We start from the raw sequence: 19693 nt of genomic DNA on the forward strand, positions 1-19693 counted from the left end.
GAATCTAAGCAAATCATAATGTTGCGCAAAGTGACGCACGGCGCATGCGCAGAGTCAGCGCCAAGGCTCCACCCCCGGGCTGGTTCCGGCGTCTGTCAAATCAGAGATTGCGAAAGTTGGAGGCGACGCACATTTGAGAAATGGATCCGGCGACTCAAACACTGTAAGTGTACATTTGAATGGTTCCCATTAAGTTTAATGTAACGTTGTGAACGAAACGTGAGGGGTTATTCTCACAAATACAGAACTAGTTCTGCATAGCAGCTCGTTAAAGGAGAACGAACACTAATTGACGACAGTCCCACGGCGTTCAGAGACTGTTATAACAGCGATGACACCGCATCCGATCATAATACATAATCTATAGAATAAATATCACAGGCGCTCTTGATTATACCTTTAGAGCCGTCTTATGGTTTAATGCGTTGTCTTTATTCATTGGATCGCTGCTCTACTTGGCGTTTGTCTTCTGAAATACACACAGTGCGTTAGGAATACACACAATGCCCTTGCGTTGTTTCTGCAGGGGTTGAAGGTCCTAGGCTACGCTTTTGTTTAAACGAAACGTGCATTAAATGTGTGACGTAATGACTAATGTGACCAGTGATGTTATGAGTAATGTGTTCAAATGAATTGAAAAGGGAAAATAATTCCTGAATTGTATTTTTCCACATTGTTATGGAGTTGTACACTAATGAGCCGAATTGACTCCCAACAAATTGTCTTATCATCTATTAATCAACACAACAGTATGTGTCTGCCTATTGAGGTTGTCTCAACAACAAATCTTTTGTTTCCTAGCGGACATTCTTTACCACAATAAAAGCCCCCTCGCGGCCAGGCATGACAGATGATCAATCGTCATGGAAACCACTGAGATGAGCGGCAACTCGTCCTCCGGTGGGGAAGACATGGACCCCCACGCAGCGCACGCGATGATGTCCATTAACAAACTGTTCCCGGCCCTCCTCGAGTGCTTCGGGATCATATTGTGTGGTTACATCGCCGGCAGGGCCAACATCATCACGTCCACACAGGCCAAGGGACTAGGGAATTTTGTGTCAAAGTTCGCCCTGCCCGCCCTACTGTTTAAGAACATGGTGGAGTTGGACTTCGGGGACGTCATCTGGCCGTTTCTGTGGAGCGTGCTCATCGCCAAAGTGTCCGTGTTCTGCATTGTCTGCGTGCTCACCTTGTTTGTCGCCAGTCCTGCCAGCCGGTTCTCCAAGGCGGGCCTCTACTCGATATTTGCCACTCAGAGTAATGATTTTGCCTTGGGCTATCCAATCGGTAAGTACTGTACACCTTCACCACATCGCCTTGTCTGTGTCTGTCCCATTCATTCTTCGTCTATTCCCACGACAATGCATCTTATCAGTGTCTGTTCATCTGCCTTGGGAACACGCTGTGCGGCCGTCTCGGCTTCCATTAGACGCCTATTTGGATAAGTGAGCTGATATGGAAACACAAAGAAACGCCGCTGCTCCGAAAGGTTATGTTAGTAACGGATCCGTCCCAAGTGGTTCGGCTCTGGGCTGCACCGGGGGGTCGGGTTCCCCGTTCTCAAAGTCCTCTCCTCTCCTCTCCGACCGCTCCACAGTCAACGCCCTGTACCGGGACACCCACCCAGAGTACCTGCAGTACATCTACCTGGTGGCCCCCGTCTCCCTGGTGCTCCTCAACCCCATCGGCTTCGCCTTCTGCGAGGTGCAGAAGTGGAAGAACCAGGGCGACCGGCAGCAGAGCAAGCTGTCCATCGTGGGCCAGGTGGCCTTCCAGGTGCTGAAGAACCCCGTGGTCTTCATGGTCTTCGTCGGCATCATCGCCCACTTCCTGCTGCAGCAGAGGGTGCCGGCCTTCATGGTGGACTTCGTGGACGGCCTGGCCAACTCGTTCGGGGGCGCGGCCCTCTTCTACCTCGGCCTGTCAATGGTGGGCCAGCTGACCAAGCTCACCAAGTCCACGGTGGTGGCGCTCATCCTGCTGGTGACGGCCAAGCTGTGAGTGGGCGTCCAAACTGCTCGTCCTATAGTTTTGATTGTTGTGTAGGATGGCCTCAAACTAGAACGCGGCCTGTTGTGTGTTGTGTTGTAAAAAACCCAGACCTTCACCTTGGAGACTGATAACACGTGACACACATAATCCAAGCGTTAGGAAGAAGGCCAGCCCTCTCAGTTCTCTATAATCAACATACCTTTTTAAAGATAAACCACGTTGTTGACTTACACATTTAGTCACCCAAGCAGACATTCTTGTCCAATCAAAGCCTGCAATAAAAAACGGGTTTGACTAACATGTGTGCGGTTTCTGCTAGCTCTCCGTGCGGTACGGCTGTCATGGTGACCCCTCCCCGTGTCGCGCTCCCTCTTGTCAGGTTGGTGATGCCGCTGATCTGTAAGGACATGGTGGACCTGCTGGACAATACCAACACCAGCGCCGCCAACCACTCCAGCCTCTCCAACTACGCCTTCATCTACGGCGTCTTCCCCTCCGCGCCCAGCGTGGCCATCTACGCCGCGCACTACAACATGGAGCTGGAAGTGGTGCGTGGCCTCCGTGTGTTTATTCTCCCTCTGTGGCGATCCAACGAGATCGCCGCCTTAGCTTAAAGCCGCTGTGGTTAAGATTTTAGAGAGAGCAGAAGAGGGACATTTGATTGATCCCCCCCCCCCCAAAAAAACATCCCCTCCCTCTCTGCTTCACTCGCTATGTTTCTCCGCAAATGAGAAGGGTTTCATTTCACGCACCTGTTACATTTGGGTTCCTCAAACCGATCAGGGAAGGGATGCCCTGATTGATCCTGAAATAAAAAATTAAGCCTGTCTCAAGCAGACGCAGGCACAGTCAACCAGAAACAGATATTCTCAAAGCACATTTCACTCACTAACAGCTGATGGCAATCATAACAAATAACATTTAAATCTTACCTACAGCACACTATTAATAAAGTGTGTCTGTGTCTCTGTCTGTCTGCGTCTGAGTCTCTGCCTGTCTGTGTCTGCGTCTGTCTGTGTCTGCGTCTGTCTGTGTCTGTCTGTGTCTCTGTCTGTCTGTCTGTCTGCGTCTGCGTCTGTGTCTGTCTGTGTCTGTGTCTGCGTCTGTGTCTGTCTGCGTCTTTGTCTGTCTGTGTCTGTGTCTGTGTCTGCGTCTGCGTTGTGCAGGTGACTTCCGGGATGGTGTTGAGCACCTTCCTCTCGGCTCCCATCATGTACGTGTCGGCCTGGCTACTCACCATCCCCGGCATGGACCCCAAGCTACTGATGGAGTCCCTGCGAAACGTTAGCTTCGACATTAGCATCGTCAGCTTAGTGGCACTGGTGAGTCATGTCCCTTAAACCATGTGTCTGCGGCTAGCCGTGATCTCACGTTGTTGCTAGCTGTAATAACTTTCTCTCATGGCTCTGTGTGTGGGGTGTGTGTGTGTGTGTGTGTGTGTGTGTGTGTGTGTGTGTGCCAGTCCTTGGGTTTAGTGTGTTTATTTATAGTTTATTGTTTTTGCAACTGAGGCCATTTATCATAGGATCACAGGACAACACTGAACAGGTAATATCTGTTTTGCGTCAGGTTGAACAATTAAACTGAAGGGAGTGGGAACCGTAATGCTTCTAACACCTTGTTTATTAGATTCAAGGCCACATAATACTTTCTTTCCGGAGAAGTGATCTACTGATGGAACAGAAGTTTCAAAGTCCACTGGGCTATGTTTGATTCTTAGCCCGCTCTCAGCTGCGAAAGGAGAAGTCTGAATGCTTTCAGACATGTGTAACACTTCCCCATTTAAAGCTTTTCTAAGTAAAAGGGGTACAGCAGCATATGGCTTGGCATGCACGTTTGCAAAAAGGTGGTTTCGTGTTTATTTTTATTTTCTTACGGTTTCATGCACACCTGTTTAATAGTCAACGTGTAACTACATTACACGTTCACAATGGCTCCACTGACACAGACATCTTTGTTTCAGCTTGTTTATATCGTATGTAACTATATATTTTGTCTCTGCTTGAAAGGTTTGGACCATAGCCGTCATGTTTCTCAGTAAGAAGTACAAGCGACTGCCTCACATGTTAACTGTCAACCTCCTGTTGGCCCAGGTGAGTCAAGCAATCCTTCACGTTCAAAACTTCTTATTAAATTCCTTATTTACTGTTATGACCAAACCACAATGCATAACAGGTTAATTATACAGTTATGCTATAACCGTTATTTTTCTTTCTTTCTTTCTTTCTTTCTTTCTTTCTTTCTTTCTTTCTTTCTTTCTTTCTTTCTTTCTTTCTTTCTTTCTTTCTTTCTTTCTTTCTTTCTTTCTTTCTTTCTTTCTTTCTTTCTTTCTTTCTTTCTTTCTTTCTTTCTTTCTTTCTTTCTTTCTTTCTTTCTTTCTTTCTTTCTTTCTTTCTTTCTTTCTTTCTTTCTTTCTTTCTTTCTTTCTTTCTTTCTTTCTTAATAATCAGTCTCTCTTCTTAATAACCTATTATGTATTTCTTATAATTCAGAACTAGCATCCACTGATATATTTTCCTCCCCCGTTCATCAAGGTGTCGTTTCCTGGTTATGTTGATGATTAATTTGGGTTTATGTTTGACCCGTGTCTACCCACAGCTCCTAACCAGTATTGGCATGATCCTGTGGAACTTTGCCGGGAGCTCTGACAATTTCACTGGGAAGGTTTTCACGTTCATGCTGCTGTTCACCTCCCTCAACAGCACCTACGTCTGGCCAGGTAGCCGCCCCTCGAACAAACACCTCGCCCACCGGGTGTCATGGACTAGGATGACATTATGTTGATATCGTGTTGTGTTTTTGTAGGGCTCATCGTTCTCTGCTTGGTGCTGATGAAGAGGAGTGATGAGCTCAAGGTTTACCCGGGACTCCTGGTGATCATAGGCTGGGGGTGGGTCACTGTCGGTCCACGCACACGCACTCTCACGCACGCACGTGCACATGCACACACATACAGGCACCGGCACACATGCACATGCTCACATATGCAAAGTACAAACACATACACTCCCAATGCACATGCAAAACCGGTTCTTCCTGAATAGGTGTAACAATAACAGGTACAACTACTTGTGTTATGAGATGGAGGTTAATCCCTAAATCTCCCCGCCTTTTTGCAGTGGTTCCATACACACATCTGGGATCGACATGCAAGATATATTGTGCAAACCAATGAGGGAAAAGATGCCCTTATTGATCAGAAACGAGTAGAGGGGCAGGCACAGTCGACTTCAAAACTGATATTTTCACAGCCCATTTCACTCACTAAGAGCTTATGGATGGCTATGCAAATGATAACAACATACACTCAAATAATGGCTGTTAAATTTTACCAACAGCACTTTGCCCTCATGTTGTGGAGAGTGCACACTTTTTATGACATGCATTTCCGTCCAACAGCATACATTCAGTTTTATTTCAGCCTTTCAATCATAACTGTATAGGCTGAAACTGACGTGTTGATGTGGTAGTCGTTTGGTTCACACCTATTCTCTATCGTCTTACACCTCTTACAAGGTGTACAGAGATCTAAGACCATTCATTAAATCAATATTTGTAATGCGTAGCAGAGCACTGGTCTCAGTTCCAGACACTCGTGTTCTGAGTTGTCTTCTGTTTCCTGAAACAGGGTTCCTGCCCTAGTGACTGCAGTGTTGCTGATTTCTGGGGAAGAGGGCGACTACACAATTGACCCGGCGTTTTTCTACGGCAGACCACAGGTACGGTCGGCCCCACCCCCCCATGTTTTCACCACAACCACAAAATGGTACACAGATGTTCTCTGAATGCTCCGACAGAGAATCGGAATGCGGTCTGGTTTCCAGTTTAAGTTTTTGCATTCCGAGGAATTTGTCTCAGAATGCTGGTGTCGGGATATCAATACATATACAGGAAGGACTTCAACATGTTCAAATATATTCAAGAGAGAGCATATTCAAACCTAAAGTGAGATTCACGATAAAAATGAATGCATATTCTGTGAAAATTGTAAAAGTCCCTTTCTCTCACACGCACGCACGCATCCTCAGTTACCTCACAACACTTAGTAACGCAGTTACATTTCCACTTATCTAATCTAATTAATGTCTTGAATCTCTTCCTCGTCCACCAGCTCATCTGCAGCGCGGTGGTGCTGGCCCTCAGTCTGGTGCTGGTCGGAGGGGCTCTGGTGGGGCTGAGCAGGGGCAGCTGGGAGCCCAACTACCAGGTCCTGGGGTCCGACCGGGCCGCCGAGGAGACGGCGTCCGGGAGAGAGCCGCCGCCGCCGCCACAGGGGGACAGCAGCGCGCCTGTCGTCGAGGCGATAAGCATCAACACAACAGGTGTTGGTGGTTGTTGTCCCTTATCAGTCAAATCCTCCTGAGTCATTGTTGGGTTAACTTTAACCGTTGAAGCCTGCGGGCAACACGTGTTGAGGAAGTGTTAGTCCAGACAGACATTTCCTCTCTACAATGTCTCGGCCTTGTCTCGGATCAAATGACCACAAACACTCGCAAAGAAAAAGTATTATAGGCTCAAAGGTCGAGTGGCTTTTCAGTTAAGTCTGTTTAATATTATGACTGGTGTAGCGTAATCTAGCCAATCACCAAGTACAATAAGCCTAATATAAATGCTTGTGTACAGTGTGAGTTCACCAGTGTGTACCGAGACTGTTATAACACATGACTCTCACTTTGTTATCAGAGTGCCACATGTGCGAGTGTGCGCCGGTCGAACCCATGCCGGATATGATTATCAGCACAAACATAAACGACGCATCTACAACAAACCCAGGTGACGTACTGTTAGCGAACGGCCAATGTTTAATGAAGGCCATTTTACCTCCATTAAACATTGGCAGAAAATGTATTTTTTTCAATGGCTGGTAAATCGCATTTAAAGCTTTGACTATTGTATACTAACGATAGCCACATCTGTTTTTCTTGCACCAGAGCAGAATAACATTTCATTCTTAAATCCCAGATCATTCATTTACTTCAGTTCTTAAAAATAACGCTATATTCTTCAATATATTTTTTAAGCGTTCCAGTCCAACATTTCAGCGTTGCGTTCTATCGCCCCCTGCAGGTCAATGTGGAAACAGCTGCGAGGTGCAGGACTGTCTGCTGGTTGAAGAGGAGGAGCATCAGCTGCTCAACCTGGTCACAGACAGACAAGTGGCCCGACACTCCCTGCTCAGCCTGCTTCTGACTGTCAGCCTGCTGGCTGTGAGCAAACATAAGCACTCCCCATCACTCATCCACCACTGCTATAATGAACCTAACCACCTAGTTCAGCGCTGCTCAGTAAAACTGTATGAGAAACAAGTGCTTTTTAAAAACGCTGTATGTGGAATTAAAAATGTTATCTTGATAGCTAAAACTTAATAATATAACTATTTCTTATTTTTTTGACATTTACAACTGACTGTTTCAGTTGTTGCTGTTTAACACAGCGTTTCTATTTCCGGTTCCGACCGGTTTTCTAGAACCTATCCAGCTGCCTGTGGCTGCTCTTCAACCACGTTCCCGGTCGGCTGTACCTGGAGCTGCAGTTCTTCTGCGCTGTGGTCAACTACGGACAGGTAGGAACTGATCACAGGTCATCCACGTCCCTACCCGAGTCTGTGTTACCGTGGTTACCGCTGATTCGTATCCTCCACTCCGCAGGGTTTCATCTCCTTCGGTTTGTTCGGGCTGGACAAACACTTGATCATCCTGCCGTTTAAGAAGAGGTACATTAAGCTCCCCTCGCCTCCGTTTCAGTACAACGTTATTTTTAAGGTGCACTTATTGTAACGAATGTTGTTTTGATGTGGGGGACATCAGGTGGCATGATCTGTGGAACAGGAGGAAGCGGGAAGTGCGAGTGCCGAGCGAGCTGCCCGTGGACGTCCAGATGACCTGCCTGCAGTTCGTGAAGTACCACAAGGACCAGTGTTCCCAGGACATCGTCAAGAAGAGACGGTAAGAGAGCTCGCCCAGACTGCTCTCCCTGATGGACTGGGGGTGTAAGGTGGACAGGCTTGGGGGGGCCCCAAGGCAGAGGGGGGCACATGGGAAGTTTTGATTTCGATTTTTCTCTTTTGATTTTTCTACCACCCCCTAGCGGTAGGAGGCCCACACTGCGCCCAGTGGACAGTTTTCCGCTGTACTTGGGTCACGCGAATGAGCGATCGCGACGTACCTAAATTACGTAATAAAAAAAATAAAAGTCTTGCAGGTGCGGGGAGCGGACGGCGACTCACACCTTCCTGGGCAGCGACCTGGTGGCCTGGCTGCAGCAGACGGGCCTGGCCCAGGACCGGGGCGAGGCCACGCTGTACGGGGCCCGACTGCAGCAGGGCGGGGTCCTGCAGCACCTGCGCCAGGACCACGACTTCCAGGACAGCAACTTCTACTACCGGTTCACAGACTCCGCCAGTACGGGGTAGCAGTAGCCGCTGACGGCGGTTAGCTGTGTTTTGAATGGGTGCGCTTAGGGACCGTGGGGAAGAAAAGGATTGCAAGAGGGTGAAACGTGGTGTGCGCACGTGCTACATGCTACAATTTGAGATTGTAGGTTTCGATAGAAACTGCATGGAAACTGAAGAATAACATTCTCGGCCTCTAAAAACCCGTGCTTGATGGCCAACCGTATCAGAACGCACGTACAAGTACTTCCAACTGACTGAAAAGATTTGCTGCTTTTGTAGTAACTAACTCAGGGATCGGAAGTCCTTTTTTTATTTATTTTTTTGCTTTTACTAAAAAAAAGGAATAATGGACATTCTTGAGTACTACTGATTCTGTGGAAATTGTTTTAACGGGCATCAAGAAGCATGTATTTTATTTGTATTTATTAACAAACATGTTTTCATCAACTACAAAATGATTATACAATATGATTGTAGCACTCTGCGGTCTGTAGTGGAATCTGACACACACAGGAAGTCGAATGTGCCTTTTATTGGACTGTCATAGCGGGCTATGATAGATGCTGCTTCAGCCGCTAAATCTATTGCTAGCTAATCTCAATACATTAAGATTTTTTTTAAATTAAAAACAAGTTAAGGGAAATTATTTCACTGAATAATGTGCATGTGTTTGAACATTTTAATATCGTCTTTAAACTGGAAGAACGGGCTGCAGGTAGTACATTTGCATATTAATAAAATAATGTTCATGAACTGGTTGTTTTGGAAAATAACATTGGATCAAGGTCTATTACTATATGCCTCCATCTCTTCCTCGGCGGTGTTTGAAAACAGATTCACCAATGAGGGCCAGTCGTCAAGGTCAACACCTTTCACAAGAAACACCTCCATCTCAGCCAGCTTCTTCTTCTCCAGATCCCTCATGTTCTGCAAAATCTGCTTTCCTCTCTCCTGAAAAGTCACAAACAGAAGAAAAGCTTCAGCCTCCGGTGAATTCAGAGGACCCAGTACCTTCATCTGTTGATGCTCTCCTCGGGTGAATCCACAAAATCTCGAACCTTGGTTGTTTCAATGATGGCGGACGCGACTTCGTGCTTGAGGAACAGCGGGTGTTTCCGATCGGGCTTGCTCTTGAAACGCGGTTTCTGCTTCACAGGGTCGTCCTCGCCGTACCAAGGAGAGCAGGTATGCTTCAGCTGTCTGATATCGGGCACAAATATGAACGGCTTGAACACAGACCTGTCCGAAGGAGATAAGAGAGAGAGGAAGGGGGGGGTTACATTTACATTCAGGGCATTTATCAGACGCTTTATACAAAGCGACTTACAATAAGTACGTTTGTCAGAAGAAAGAGAAAAAATATATCGCTGTCGGTACAGTAAGGATTTTCAAAGAACCAATTGTCCTTGGTTCGTAGTGCAAAGATGCACAACATGGAGATGAAAGGAATGTGATTACAAATGTATTATTTATTTAATGTATTGTATATCATGTTTTTTGGCCCACACTGTTTGCTTTTACCCATAGATGTTACTCAAAGCCTGTGGAGCCTGTCGCACCAGAATGGAACTCGCGCACTTGCACGTGCATCATGAGCATGTGATGAATTAAGTCTTTAATCCTCACTAATACCTCACACTGCCACCTCACTACGGAGCTGCATGGATCGCTGTACCTTTCGGGGTCAGGGGTGGCGGTGAAGTAGTGCACCCCACTCCGGGTGGGGTCCCTGGGGATCACAGACACCATGCTCCCCGCGCTCAGGAAGGCCCCCTCCATGTTGATTCCGCTCTCCTTGTCCCGGAGGATCTCCATCAGCGTCTCAGCTGTGATGTGACCTGCAGGTTCAGAAAACAGAATCTATAACTATCCCCATGTCGTACAGCAGCTGTATCTATATAAACACTCCGAGACATATTCGATAATAAGGTCTTCTTTACTGACAGGAGGGGGAAGAGAGACAGGGAAGTGGCTTCGGCCTGGGTTTCCCCAAGGCCGTGTTGGTCTACATGGTTAAGACTAAGATTAGTGGCTTGAGCCACATTAGGGGGCGTTTGTATACAACATTCATTTTTTCGAATGGCATGTGGTGTACATGAACTCACCGTTGCTTTTCTCCATCATCTTCTTCCCTTCACAGTAGCGGCTGTCCGACGCCTCTATCCGGGCCGTGTTCATGTACGAGTAGGCTTGGGCGAAGTTGAACTCTGAGACCCCATCCCACCAGCCCTGGCTCTTGGCGTACTCTCTGAGCTTGGGATGCTCCTTGTCTATCCTGGTGGTGATGCTGTACTCATTGGAGATGTTACGGAAACCCTCTGGAGATGAGAAACAAGATACTCCGTATTAACTCAATGGGGGAATTAATGCAGAGCAGGCTTTCATTTGAAAAAGCGCATCTCAGGAATAGTTTGACCCAAGCTCCCCCCGGTCGCATGTACTTCGAACATTCAAATCTGTGGCGATGTCAGTTTTGCAATATTTATTTGTGTGACTGTTTGTTAAGGTGGTGATGTTGCTGTCGACTAAACCATGTGCGTGAGAAAACGTGCAAATCAATAAACATTGTGGAGACATGTTAAGCGTGGCAGTTTGCATAAATCTGGAAGGATCAGAATCAGAAAGCTAGCAAACACTGCAATCCTGCCTCTGGCGACAGCTCCGGTTATGTACCATAGCTTTGCCATATTTGACCAATAAAACGAAAGTGTGTACATAGTTGACCAATGAAACATCGGTTCATACACAAACTCAAGCTCCTGAGGCTGACAGAAACAGGCTTTGTCCGGTGACGAGTGGGACGACCAGTGGACGTCGATGACAGTGAAACCGTAATGCTTCAAGAACAGGAAAGTCCTTCCCAATGGAGGGAGGTCCATTCACCACTACGATGTCTGACTACCTGTCACTCTCTCCGCCGCCCAGCGCTGCCCGGACGTCTCCAGCACCCAGGCCTCCGTCCGGTCTGCGATGAGGAAGCTGTTGTGGTACGTGAAGTTACAGTTGTCCTCCATGCAGGAGCCACCCGTTCCGTGCCTCTCCAGCAGGTCAGTGATCACGTGCAGAGCCTTCTCAGCGGTGTCGGCTCTCTCCAGCCCAAGTCTGTTTAACAAGGCCGAGGTATTGATATGCTTCAGCCAAAGCGTTCTCATGAACGGCGTAGTTAAGTCAGCATGATGATCCCACCCCACCCCAACCCACACACACTGAACAATGTGAAATGCATTATGTTTATTTATTTATATCTATTTCTGGCTCTTTTTTTTTTTATTATGTGCAATGTTGCTAATTTTCTATTGACTTTTATAGACTTATTTTGTCTACTTTTACCGTTTGTCCATTTTGTTGTTTGTCAACTACACTGTCTGTTGCAACTGGATAGCTGAATTTCCCGAAGGGGATGAATAAAGTATCTACCTACTTGATTAACTACATAGTAAGGGTTTTGTTTGACTTAAATATATCCTTTATTCACCCAGAATAGCATGCATCTGCACAAGATTTCAATAATCACAAAGTGACTCATGCAACGTTATATTTTTCTTTAAAAGTACACCGAAGACCACCCACACAGGATATCCCCGCCAAAAGCGATGATGAGTGGACAACTGTATCACACTAACACTGGCATTACAATCAGCCTGCTCACCTGACCAGATCCATGCCCAGCAGAGCCTCTTCCCCGTCACAGCCCTCTCTCCCCCACACCGCCTCATTCCCGATGCACACCTGGTGCTCATTGGCTCCCATCTCTGCACCCCACAGCCAGGCAGGTCGGCTCAAAACCACCGCGTGAGTGTGGGCGGCTTGCTCCACCTCGATATAGGTACACTTTTTAACAGAGAGAAGGGGACAATCGAATCATCAATTATAAGGGGAAAAGGCATTAACGATTGAATAACAAATTCAACATATCGTGAAATAGTTTATTTACCTCCACTTTCGTCCCTGGGTCATAGTCATTGGCACGGAAGTAGACGACCTCCTGAACCTCATCAGAGGGCCTGTCCGCGTTCTTCCCGAACACAACTCGCTGTCCCTCAGTGGACGGAGGCAGAGCCACGAAGGTGTCACACGAAGTTGGAAACATTGTGGATGGATACAATCCTAGGAAGAAAAGCACAACACACACACATTATTTTATTATTAATGCAATGTGTCAAATTAAGGTGTTTGCTTGAAAACAAGGTTACTTCAGTTTAAGGTAGACCAATTTAGTGTTATTTGATTTGATTATTAAATGAGTATAACAACCTATTCGTCTCATCCTATATGTAAAATGTAAATGAAAGCCGCTGTTACCTGTATCAGCAATGTGAAGACTTTGTAAGTAGTCGTGACAGCGTCGGCTTACTGTCCACAGGGATCGTCCACTACCTCATACTTTCATTTCAGGTCACTGACATCAGTTTCATTTGAGCTACAGCGCTGTTTACCCCGGAAAGAAAACATCTACTTTAGCCTTCTGACCCGGAAGCAGTCGTCCTCCGTCAGTTTCATATCTGAACCTGCTCTAAACCATAGCCAAAAAACACGTATATTTTATAACGTTAACTGGTCGTGGTTTTGTTCGACTTTGTGGGTTATATTGAGTCGTAACTCACGTTGTTTATTTGCTGAGGTTTAGTATGTGACTACTTCGGATTCCCTTGTAAAGTAAATAATTAAACGAACACTCCGTGTGTTTACAACTTCTCACATAACTGGGTCGGTGACTGCTTAATCATGGGAAAGTCCTTTGCGAACTTCATGTGCAAGAAAGATTTTCATCCTGCTTCAAAATCTAATATCAAAAAGGTAAGTGTTTGTGCAGAAGAGCTGGTAGGCTAGCTACCAGGCAGCTAGCAGGCTATCAGGCTAGCAGCCGGAAGTTGTTTATATTGTTTTATCTGCAACATGCTACATTTTTGTTGGCATAATTTAGTAAACAAGAAAACTATTGTTGAATTTGAAGAATGCACCTCTTACTTTGTGTGTGTGTGTGTGTGTGTGTGTGTGTGTGTGTGTGTGTGTGTGTGTGTGTGTGTGTGTGTGTGTGTGTTTGCTGAGGTGCATTTGAATGTACATATTAAAGGAGGTAGAGTTCTAGAACATGAATCAAACATGCACTTTATGTCGTTGTGGTAGGTATGGATCGCCGAACAGAAAATAACCTTCGAAAAAAAGAAGCAAGAGGATCTCCTGTCTGCTTACACGAAGGAACAGGAGATCTACAACAACCGGTGAGGCCAACATTGCACGGTTCCTCTACTGAAACTTAATATGTATATAACCTGTACACTTTAAGCATACTTGGACATACTTGGAATGCTTTATATTTGTATTACAAGAGCTCTGTACTAATGGGTTTTCTTAGAAGTCACCCTTTATAATGACTCGATGTCTTTCATGTCATATTGTTTTAATGTGCTTAATTTGTTCTCTTCTAGAGTGTTAATGGGAGATGATCGCGTTAAGAATGGTCTGAACTTCATGTATGAGGCTCCACCCGGAGCTTCCAAAGGTAAATCCCATTGTATTTATGTTAATGATTTGTGTAAGACATATGGACTAATACTTTATAGTATTATAAGATATGACTTCTAATTGTTACATTTTTTCTTTTTTGATCAATAATGAAGAGGAAACCAAGGAGGTAAGATGATTTACACTTCCATTATAATTAAAGTGTAGGCCAGTCTTGTTATGTAAGCAGTGATGGAACTGCTTGTTAGTCTTAAACCCAGACTTACCTGCCACATGACACCATCCTTACATTTGGAGGCAAGGATTTAAAGTTGCTAAAGAAAAGTGATCTTTTGCGCAGTTCAATCCATTTTTTGTTTGAAATGCATGGTTAGGGTTAGAATCTGGGTTTCATAGCCAGCATATTATAGAGTCTGTGGAATGAGCAGGCTGGCTCCGGAACCTCTGCCGCTCATCACCGATGTACCGTCTGACCGTGTTGCCTGTCATACGTCTCTTTGCCAGGAGGGGGAGTCAGAGTACAAGTTTGAGTGGCAGAAGGGCGCACCAAGAGAGAAGTAAATGCACACATGGACCGAATGATCACATTTAGGAAATGTCCACATGAATATTCATGTTAATGAAATGTATTGTCTTCGTCTTATAGATATGCGAAAGACGACATGACTATAAGAGATCAGCCATTTGGAATCCAAGTGAGTGAAACTTCACCCCTGCTCTAAAAAATGACATCATTTAATAATCTATTAGATTTTATTTATTGATGTCTTATCATCTTTCAGGTTTCCTGCAGTTCAAAGTTTGAAATAAGTCATTAATTATTATAACGACTAATTATTATTAAATATATTAATTATAATAAAATAATCAAACTTTCGAATACATTAATTAGCTTTATTTATCATTGTGTGTATTTAGAAGCAGATGTTGGGTTTTCTAATGTGTTTAATCTCAGCAGCCAGACCGTAAAATCAATACACTGTAGCCTGAATGGATGCATCAATGCTCAATGATTTCCCTTTAGGTGCGAAATGTGAGGTGCATCAAATGCCACAAATGGGGCCACGTGAACACGGACAGAGAGTGTCCTCTGTTTGGGCTGTCGGGGATCAACGCCAGCGCTGCCCCCACTGAAGAAGCAGCAGGTAGTCTGATGTTGATATTATTGGCACAAACACATGTTTCCTACAAGCACAATCCAAGCCTGTCGATCTGATTCTGACATATCTTTTTTTAGGTATATATACTATATTATATTTATGACGTACTTTTGAAATTAATGTCTTACAATTAAGGAATTTGTTTTTTTTATTAATGTGTTTACTGCATTATCTGTTTTGTGTGTGTATATTGTGACGCCAAACAATCGCCCTCATTGCTTGTGTTGTGTCGGCTTTGCAATACACATGTGAACAAAGTGGTGGTATTTATGTGCAGGACTCCACTTGTCTGCCAGAGACGGTGGGTGTCAGTCAGTCACGGAGCCTCTCCCTTCCACCACACCTCCAGTCGGAGCTCTGATTTGACTCCTGAAATCAGAGAGTTCGACCGTAATGTGTTTACCCCGCTAGCGTCCAGTGCTAGGTGTCGCCGGTGAAGTACCATAATGGCGCCCCCCCCTCCTCCGCCCCATTTGTGCCGAAGGAAAGAAACGCAATTATTGTGTATTCTGAATCCCCTAACGGCTGCTTTGGCAGAGAATGATATTGTATGATTTGCTCAGCCGGAAGTGAAGTGAGTTGATTTGAGGCCCCGTCCTGTTAACAAAGCCGCCCCTGAAATGCCTACTGTGGAGGTAGTGGTTGGCACGGGCTGACATCAATGGGACTCTGAGACTGTGATTTGTACTAACAGGTCCGTCGATGCACCCCTCCGAGTTAATGGCAGAGATGCGAAACAGTGGGTTTGCCCTGAAGAAATGTGTCCTTGATAGAAACGCAACGTTTTGTGATCCATCGCAGGTAATCGCAGCCGCTTACCCTCTCCTCAACACACACACACACACACACACACACACACACACACACACACACACACACACACACACACACACACACACACACACACACAGGCCCATAAAGTAACCCACTTATATACATTCCCCTCCAACCTGAAAGCCAATGTCCTTGGAAGGTCCCTCATCTACACCATGATTGCTGCTGCAGACCAGTTTGTTTTGAGATTAAAGCAATGAACTGTTCCCTTCTGAGCAACGTGTGGCCAAATGTGGGATTCGCCATTAATATATACACCTTTTGATGGGTCTTGTAGTTTATATACAACGCACACACACACGCCTACCTCGGGGGTTGTAGCATTGCTGGTAGATATTAATGGCGGTGTCTATAATGGTGTATATTCGTGTTCTGGGTTTCAGTGCTGTTTATTTTTGGACTGATGTTTTTTCCTAGGAATACGTAGCGAGTGAGGAGGAGGAGGACCCGGAGGTAGAATTCCTCAAGTCTCTCTCCACCAAGCAGAAGCAGAAGCTCCTACGGTAGGCCTGCTCTGAGCCATCCTTTGTGACGGCTGTCTGGCTGTCGTTCTGTTCAGCCTACATCCATGCTTTTAATATCTTGTGCGTTCTTTATTATCACCGCGTCATATATAAAATGTGTTGATACTTGTTGGCTTTATTTTCCTTTTTGTATAGTGAACATAGTTAGTGTATTGTAATGTGAATATAATTATGATTATGATAGTTTTAATGTTACGAAATCATGTTTAGTTCCTAACTATGATGTTAAACCGGTGCTTGTTGCCGTGTTCTCCCCTAAACCACCGGCTGGAGAACTAAACAGGATGCGTGTCTTCATTTAACAGGAAGCTCGATCGGCTGGAGAAGAAGAAGAAGGCCAAGAAAAGCAAGAGCAGGAAGCAGAAGAAGAAGAAGGAGAAGAAGAAGGAGAAGAAGGGCAAACGGAAGCACAAGAAGAGTCAGGAGAGCGGCAGCAGCGACAGCTCCAGTGACTCCAGCGACGGCTCCGGGGACTCCTCCAGTGACTCCAGTGACTCTGACTCCAGCAGTGGCCACGGCAAGACAGACAAGAGGAAGAAGAAGAGCAAGAAGGGGAGGAAGACCAGGGCCGGGGAGTCCTCCACGGAGGCGCTGGCCCAGGGAGAGAAGCACCCGACGACTGAGAGCAACAGAGGCACCTCCTGCAGGAGGCCAGAGGAGGGGAGAGAGGAGGGGAGAGAGGAGGTCGGGGACCCTCGTAGCGGACCCCCCAGGGCGGAGGTCAATCTCAAGCAGGAGGGCAGTCAGACGAGGGAGAGGCAGGCCAGAAGAGAAGGGCAGAGAGAGGGGGCCAGCTCCAGGATAGAGCAGGACCTCAGGAGAGGACCGGACCGAGGCAGAGAGGATGGAGGTAACGACGGAGTCGACGGGGGTAAAGATGGGGCTCACGGTAGAGACAGAGGCGACAGAGGTAGCGACAGAGGTGACACGGGTAAAGATGGGGCTCACGGTAGAGACAGAGGCGACAGAGGAAGAGACAGAGGTGACACGGGTAAAGATGGGGCTCACGGTAGAGACAGAGGTGATGTCGAGGCTCACCGTAGAGACAGAGACCGAGGGGACCGAGGTAGAGACGGAGGTGACGGAGGAAGAGATGGGGGTCACGGTAGAGACAGAGGTGACGGAGGTCGAGACAGGGGTGACGGAGGTCGAGACAGAGGGGATGGAGGTCGAGACAGAGGGGAAGGAGGTCGAGACAGAGGTGACGGAGGTCGAGACAGAGGTGATGGAGGTGGGAGGAGCTGGGAAGGGAGAAGAGAACGAGAGGAGAGAAGGAGGAGTAGGAGCCCAAGCAGGAACAGAGAGGGAAAAGACAAGGGCTCCCATAGAAAATGATTCGTTTTCGGTATTTTCTAAAACTTTTCAAACAACTTTTCAAATGTCGTCGTTTTATTTGAAAGGGCATTTTATCGGCTACCTTTGGTCAACAGTTAACGCTACCACTGTCGTTTCACTTTCGCGGAAATGTATAAGGCGGTATATTTACTGTCAGTAGAGGGCAGCAAAGGACAGAAAATGATTACGGCGGACTGGGCTGCAGCCGACAGACGTCTGCTAATTGATTACTAAATAGCGAAACTAAATCGCAGCGTTTTTTTGATGCCTTGGTCAATTCGGGTTTTTTTTTAGTAGGGAATCCGTTTCAAATGTCGTGTGTTCATAAATGCTGATAAAAGCTGTATTTTTATTCTGCATGAGCGACCTATGGACATGTGGTTGCTGAATGATGTTTAAATTATGTATTTTGGCGTTCGATAATCCAAAATAAATTATCTGGAAGTTTTGATTTGAATGGTTTGTATCGGAATATTGCATTGGAAAATATTGACATTTTGGTAGGATAGGCCTGATCTAAATGGCTCCGTTCTTCTCGGTTTCGGTCGTTACAGTGAAGTGCATGTTATTAGAAGTTGTCATCACAGCTTGAGCTAGACATAGACCTGCAAATAAAACCATAGACTCATTGTCGCTGTTGTTCGACGAGTCTTAACAAAATGGAGCAGTCACGTTTTGTAGACGTTGCGTCTAATGATAAAGAGATTATGGTGTATCTGCGTGATTTGGTCTGGGAACAGTGTAGGCTACTACCAGACAAGATCACATGTGAACATCCTATTAAGGAATATTTTTCGCTACATCCCAACAAACTTCAAGTAAATCGTTATATTAATCAGATTGAACATTGATTGGTTAATATTAAAACGGAATTCCTATTTATTTTATTTTTATTTAAATCACAAATTAAATGCAATGAAACAGAACTATATAGAAAATATTAGCAAAAATGTAAAGGCCTCTATATTTAGTCTGTTGTAATTAATAGGCCACATTCAACATATAGGCTTATATTAATTCTGATGCTGTAAATTATAACCCACTATTCAACAAATAGGCCTATATATTTATTCTGATCCTTTAACTACTAAGCCACTATTCAACATATATCCCAATATATTTATTCTGCTGTAAATAATAAGCCACAATTCAACTTGCAGCCCTATAATTATTCTGATGCTTTAAATAATAAGCCACCATTCAATTTAGAGCCCTATATATGTTTTCGCTTTCGGCAAAGCGTTTTATTTTTTATTTTATCCCTACATTTTCAATTGCCATTATTATAATTCCTTTAAGTTTTCACTCTGGCTGCAGGGACGCTCGTTGGACAAAAGGAAACGACAATAATTCCCTTCTTCACCTTCTGGTCAATTTCACCTCCTTTTCAGCGCGTCTGGCCCGCACGAGACGCTGCTCCTCTGTGTTCCCAGGCCCCGCGCTGTAATTATTCCCGGGCTTTTTCTTTGGGAATCGGACGCTGCACTGCCTCCGTACAAAGAGCCCGGGGAGCCTCCTCGAACCCCTTTCAACAACGGGGGGCCACAGATATTCAAATAGCAGCACGCGGAGGAGAGGCCAGAAGCCATTTGCTTAATGCCGCGTCTGGGGCGCCTCAGCGCGCGGGGCGGTCTGACCGCTCCGCCCGCAGAGGCGCTCAAGACGCGGCATTAAGCATGTGGCTTCTGGCCTCTCTCCTTTCAGAAGGTTGGAGACCTGTTTCCCCGGGAAAATCTCCTGTTTTTTCACCCCTCTCAGATACAGATAGAGCCGTGTTTTTATCCTCAGTGAACCATCCACCGCTCGGTATGCAAATGGCGGCAGTTAATTTGGACAATTAGAATAAATATTCAGGGGCCCTTTGTCGCCAACCCCCCACGGAAGGGCCCGGATAAAGTGAGGCTGAACAAAAGATGTCTCGGAGATTAATTAGATATTTGATAAGACACGAATCCCTAATCGCGAATACAAGACACATGGGGCTG

The 19693-nt window shown here is 45.8% G+C and overlaps 3 protein-coding genes across 9 annotated transcripts; 2 read left to right on the top strand and 1 right to left on the bottom strand.

Moving 5' to 3' along the window:
• Window positions 1–41: 41 nt before the first annotated feature.
• Window positions 42–9142, top strand: gpr155a (G protein-coupled receptor 155a). 2 transcript variants are annotated; one of them, XM_060040465.1, is made up of 16 exons: window positions 42–163; window positions 802–1290; window positions 1601–2000; window positions 2375–2543; window positions 3162–3317; window positions 4005–4088; window positions 4594–4714; window positions 4801–4885; window positions 5624–5714; window positions 6107–6317; window positions 6679–6768; window positions 7063–7202; window positions 7463–7558; window positions 7644–7708; window positions 7803–7940; window positions 8189–9142. In XM_060040465.1, exons 2-16 carry the CDS (start codon window positions 864–866, stop codon window positions 8418–8420), a joined length of 2505 nt encoding a protein of 834 aa, XP_059896448.1. In that variant the 5' UTR covers window positions 42–163; window positions 802–863; the 3' UTR covers window positions 8421–9142. The 2 variants fall into 2 exon arrangements, with proteins under 2 accessions (XP_059896448.1, XP_059896449.1); XM_060040466.1 differs by having other exon boundaries at window positions 43–163; window positions 8197–9142.
• Window positions 8796–12847, bottom strand: scrn3 (secernin 3). 2 transcript variants are annotated; one of them, XM_060040475.1, is made up of 8 exons: window positions 12692–12847; window positions 12324–12496; window positions 12039–12220; window positions 11292–11491; window positions 10495–10707; window positions 10065–10227; window positions 9448–9628; window positions 8796–9340 (listed from the first exon to the last, which is right to left on the bottom strand). In XM_060040475.1, the coding sequence occupies exons 2-8, from the start codon at window positions 12477–12479 to the stop codon at window positions 9170–9172; spliced, it is 1266 nt and encodes a 421-aa protein (XP_059896458.1). In that variant the 5' UTR covers window positions 12480–12496; window positions 12692–12847; the 3' UTR covers window positions 8796–9169. The 2 variants fall into 2 exon arrangements, with proteins under 2 accessions (XP_059896458.1, XP_059896459.1); XM_060040476.1 differs by having other exon boundaries at window positions 9055–9340; window positions 9448–9589.
• Window positions 12839–18165, top strand: cir1 (corepressor interacting with RBPJ, CIR1). Of its 5 annotated transcripts, XM_060040472.1 has the most exons (12): window positions 12839–13186; window positions 13517–13611; window positions 13819–13892; window positions 14011–14024; window positions 14360–14412; window positions 14502–14550; window positions 14880–15000; window positions 15710–15816; window positions 16267–16352; window positions 16679–17283; window positions 17395–17490; window positions 17533–18165. In XM_060040472.1, the coding sequence occupies exons 1-12, from the start codon at window positions 13115–13117 to the stop codon at window positions 17706–17708; spliced, it is 1548 nt and encodes a 515-aa protein (XP_059896455.1). In that variant the 5' UTR covers window positions 12839–13114; the 3' UTR covers window positions 17709–18165. The 5 variants fall into 5 exon arrangements, with proteins under 5 accessions (XP_059896455.1, XP_059896452.1, XP_059896453.1 ...); XM_060040469.1 differs by having other exon boundaries at window positions 12840–13186; window positions 17344–18165; XM_060040470.1 differs by having other exon boundaries at window positions 12840–13186; window positions 17395–18165.
• The last annotated feature ends 1528 nt before the right edge of the window (window positions 18166–19693 follow it).

Source organism: Gadus macrocephalus, chromosome 20 (genome assembly GCF_031168955.1).
Source record: "Gadus macrocephalus chromosome 20, ASM3116895v1".
NCBI classification, from domain to species: domain Eukaryota; kingdom Metazoa; phylum Chordata; class Actinopteri; order Gadiformes; family Gadidae; genus Gadus; species Gadus macrocephalus.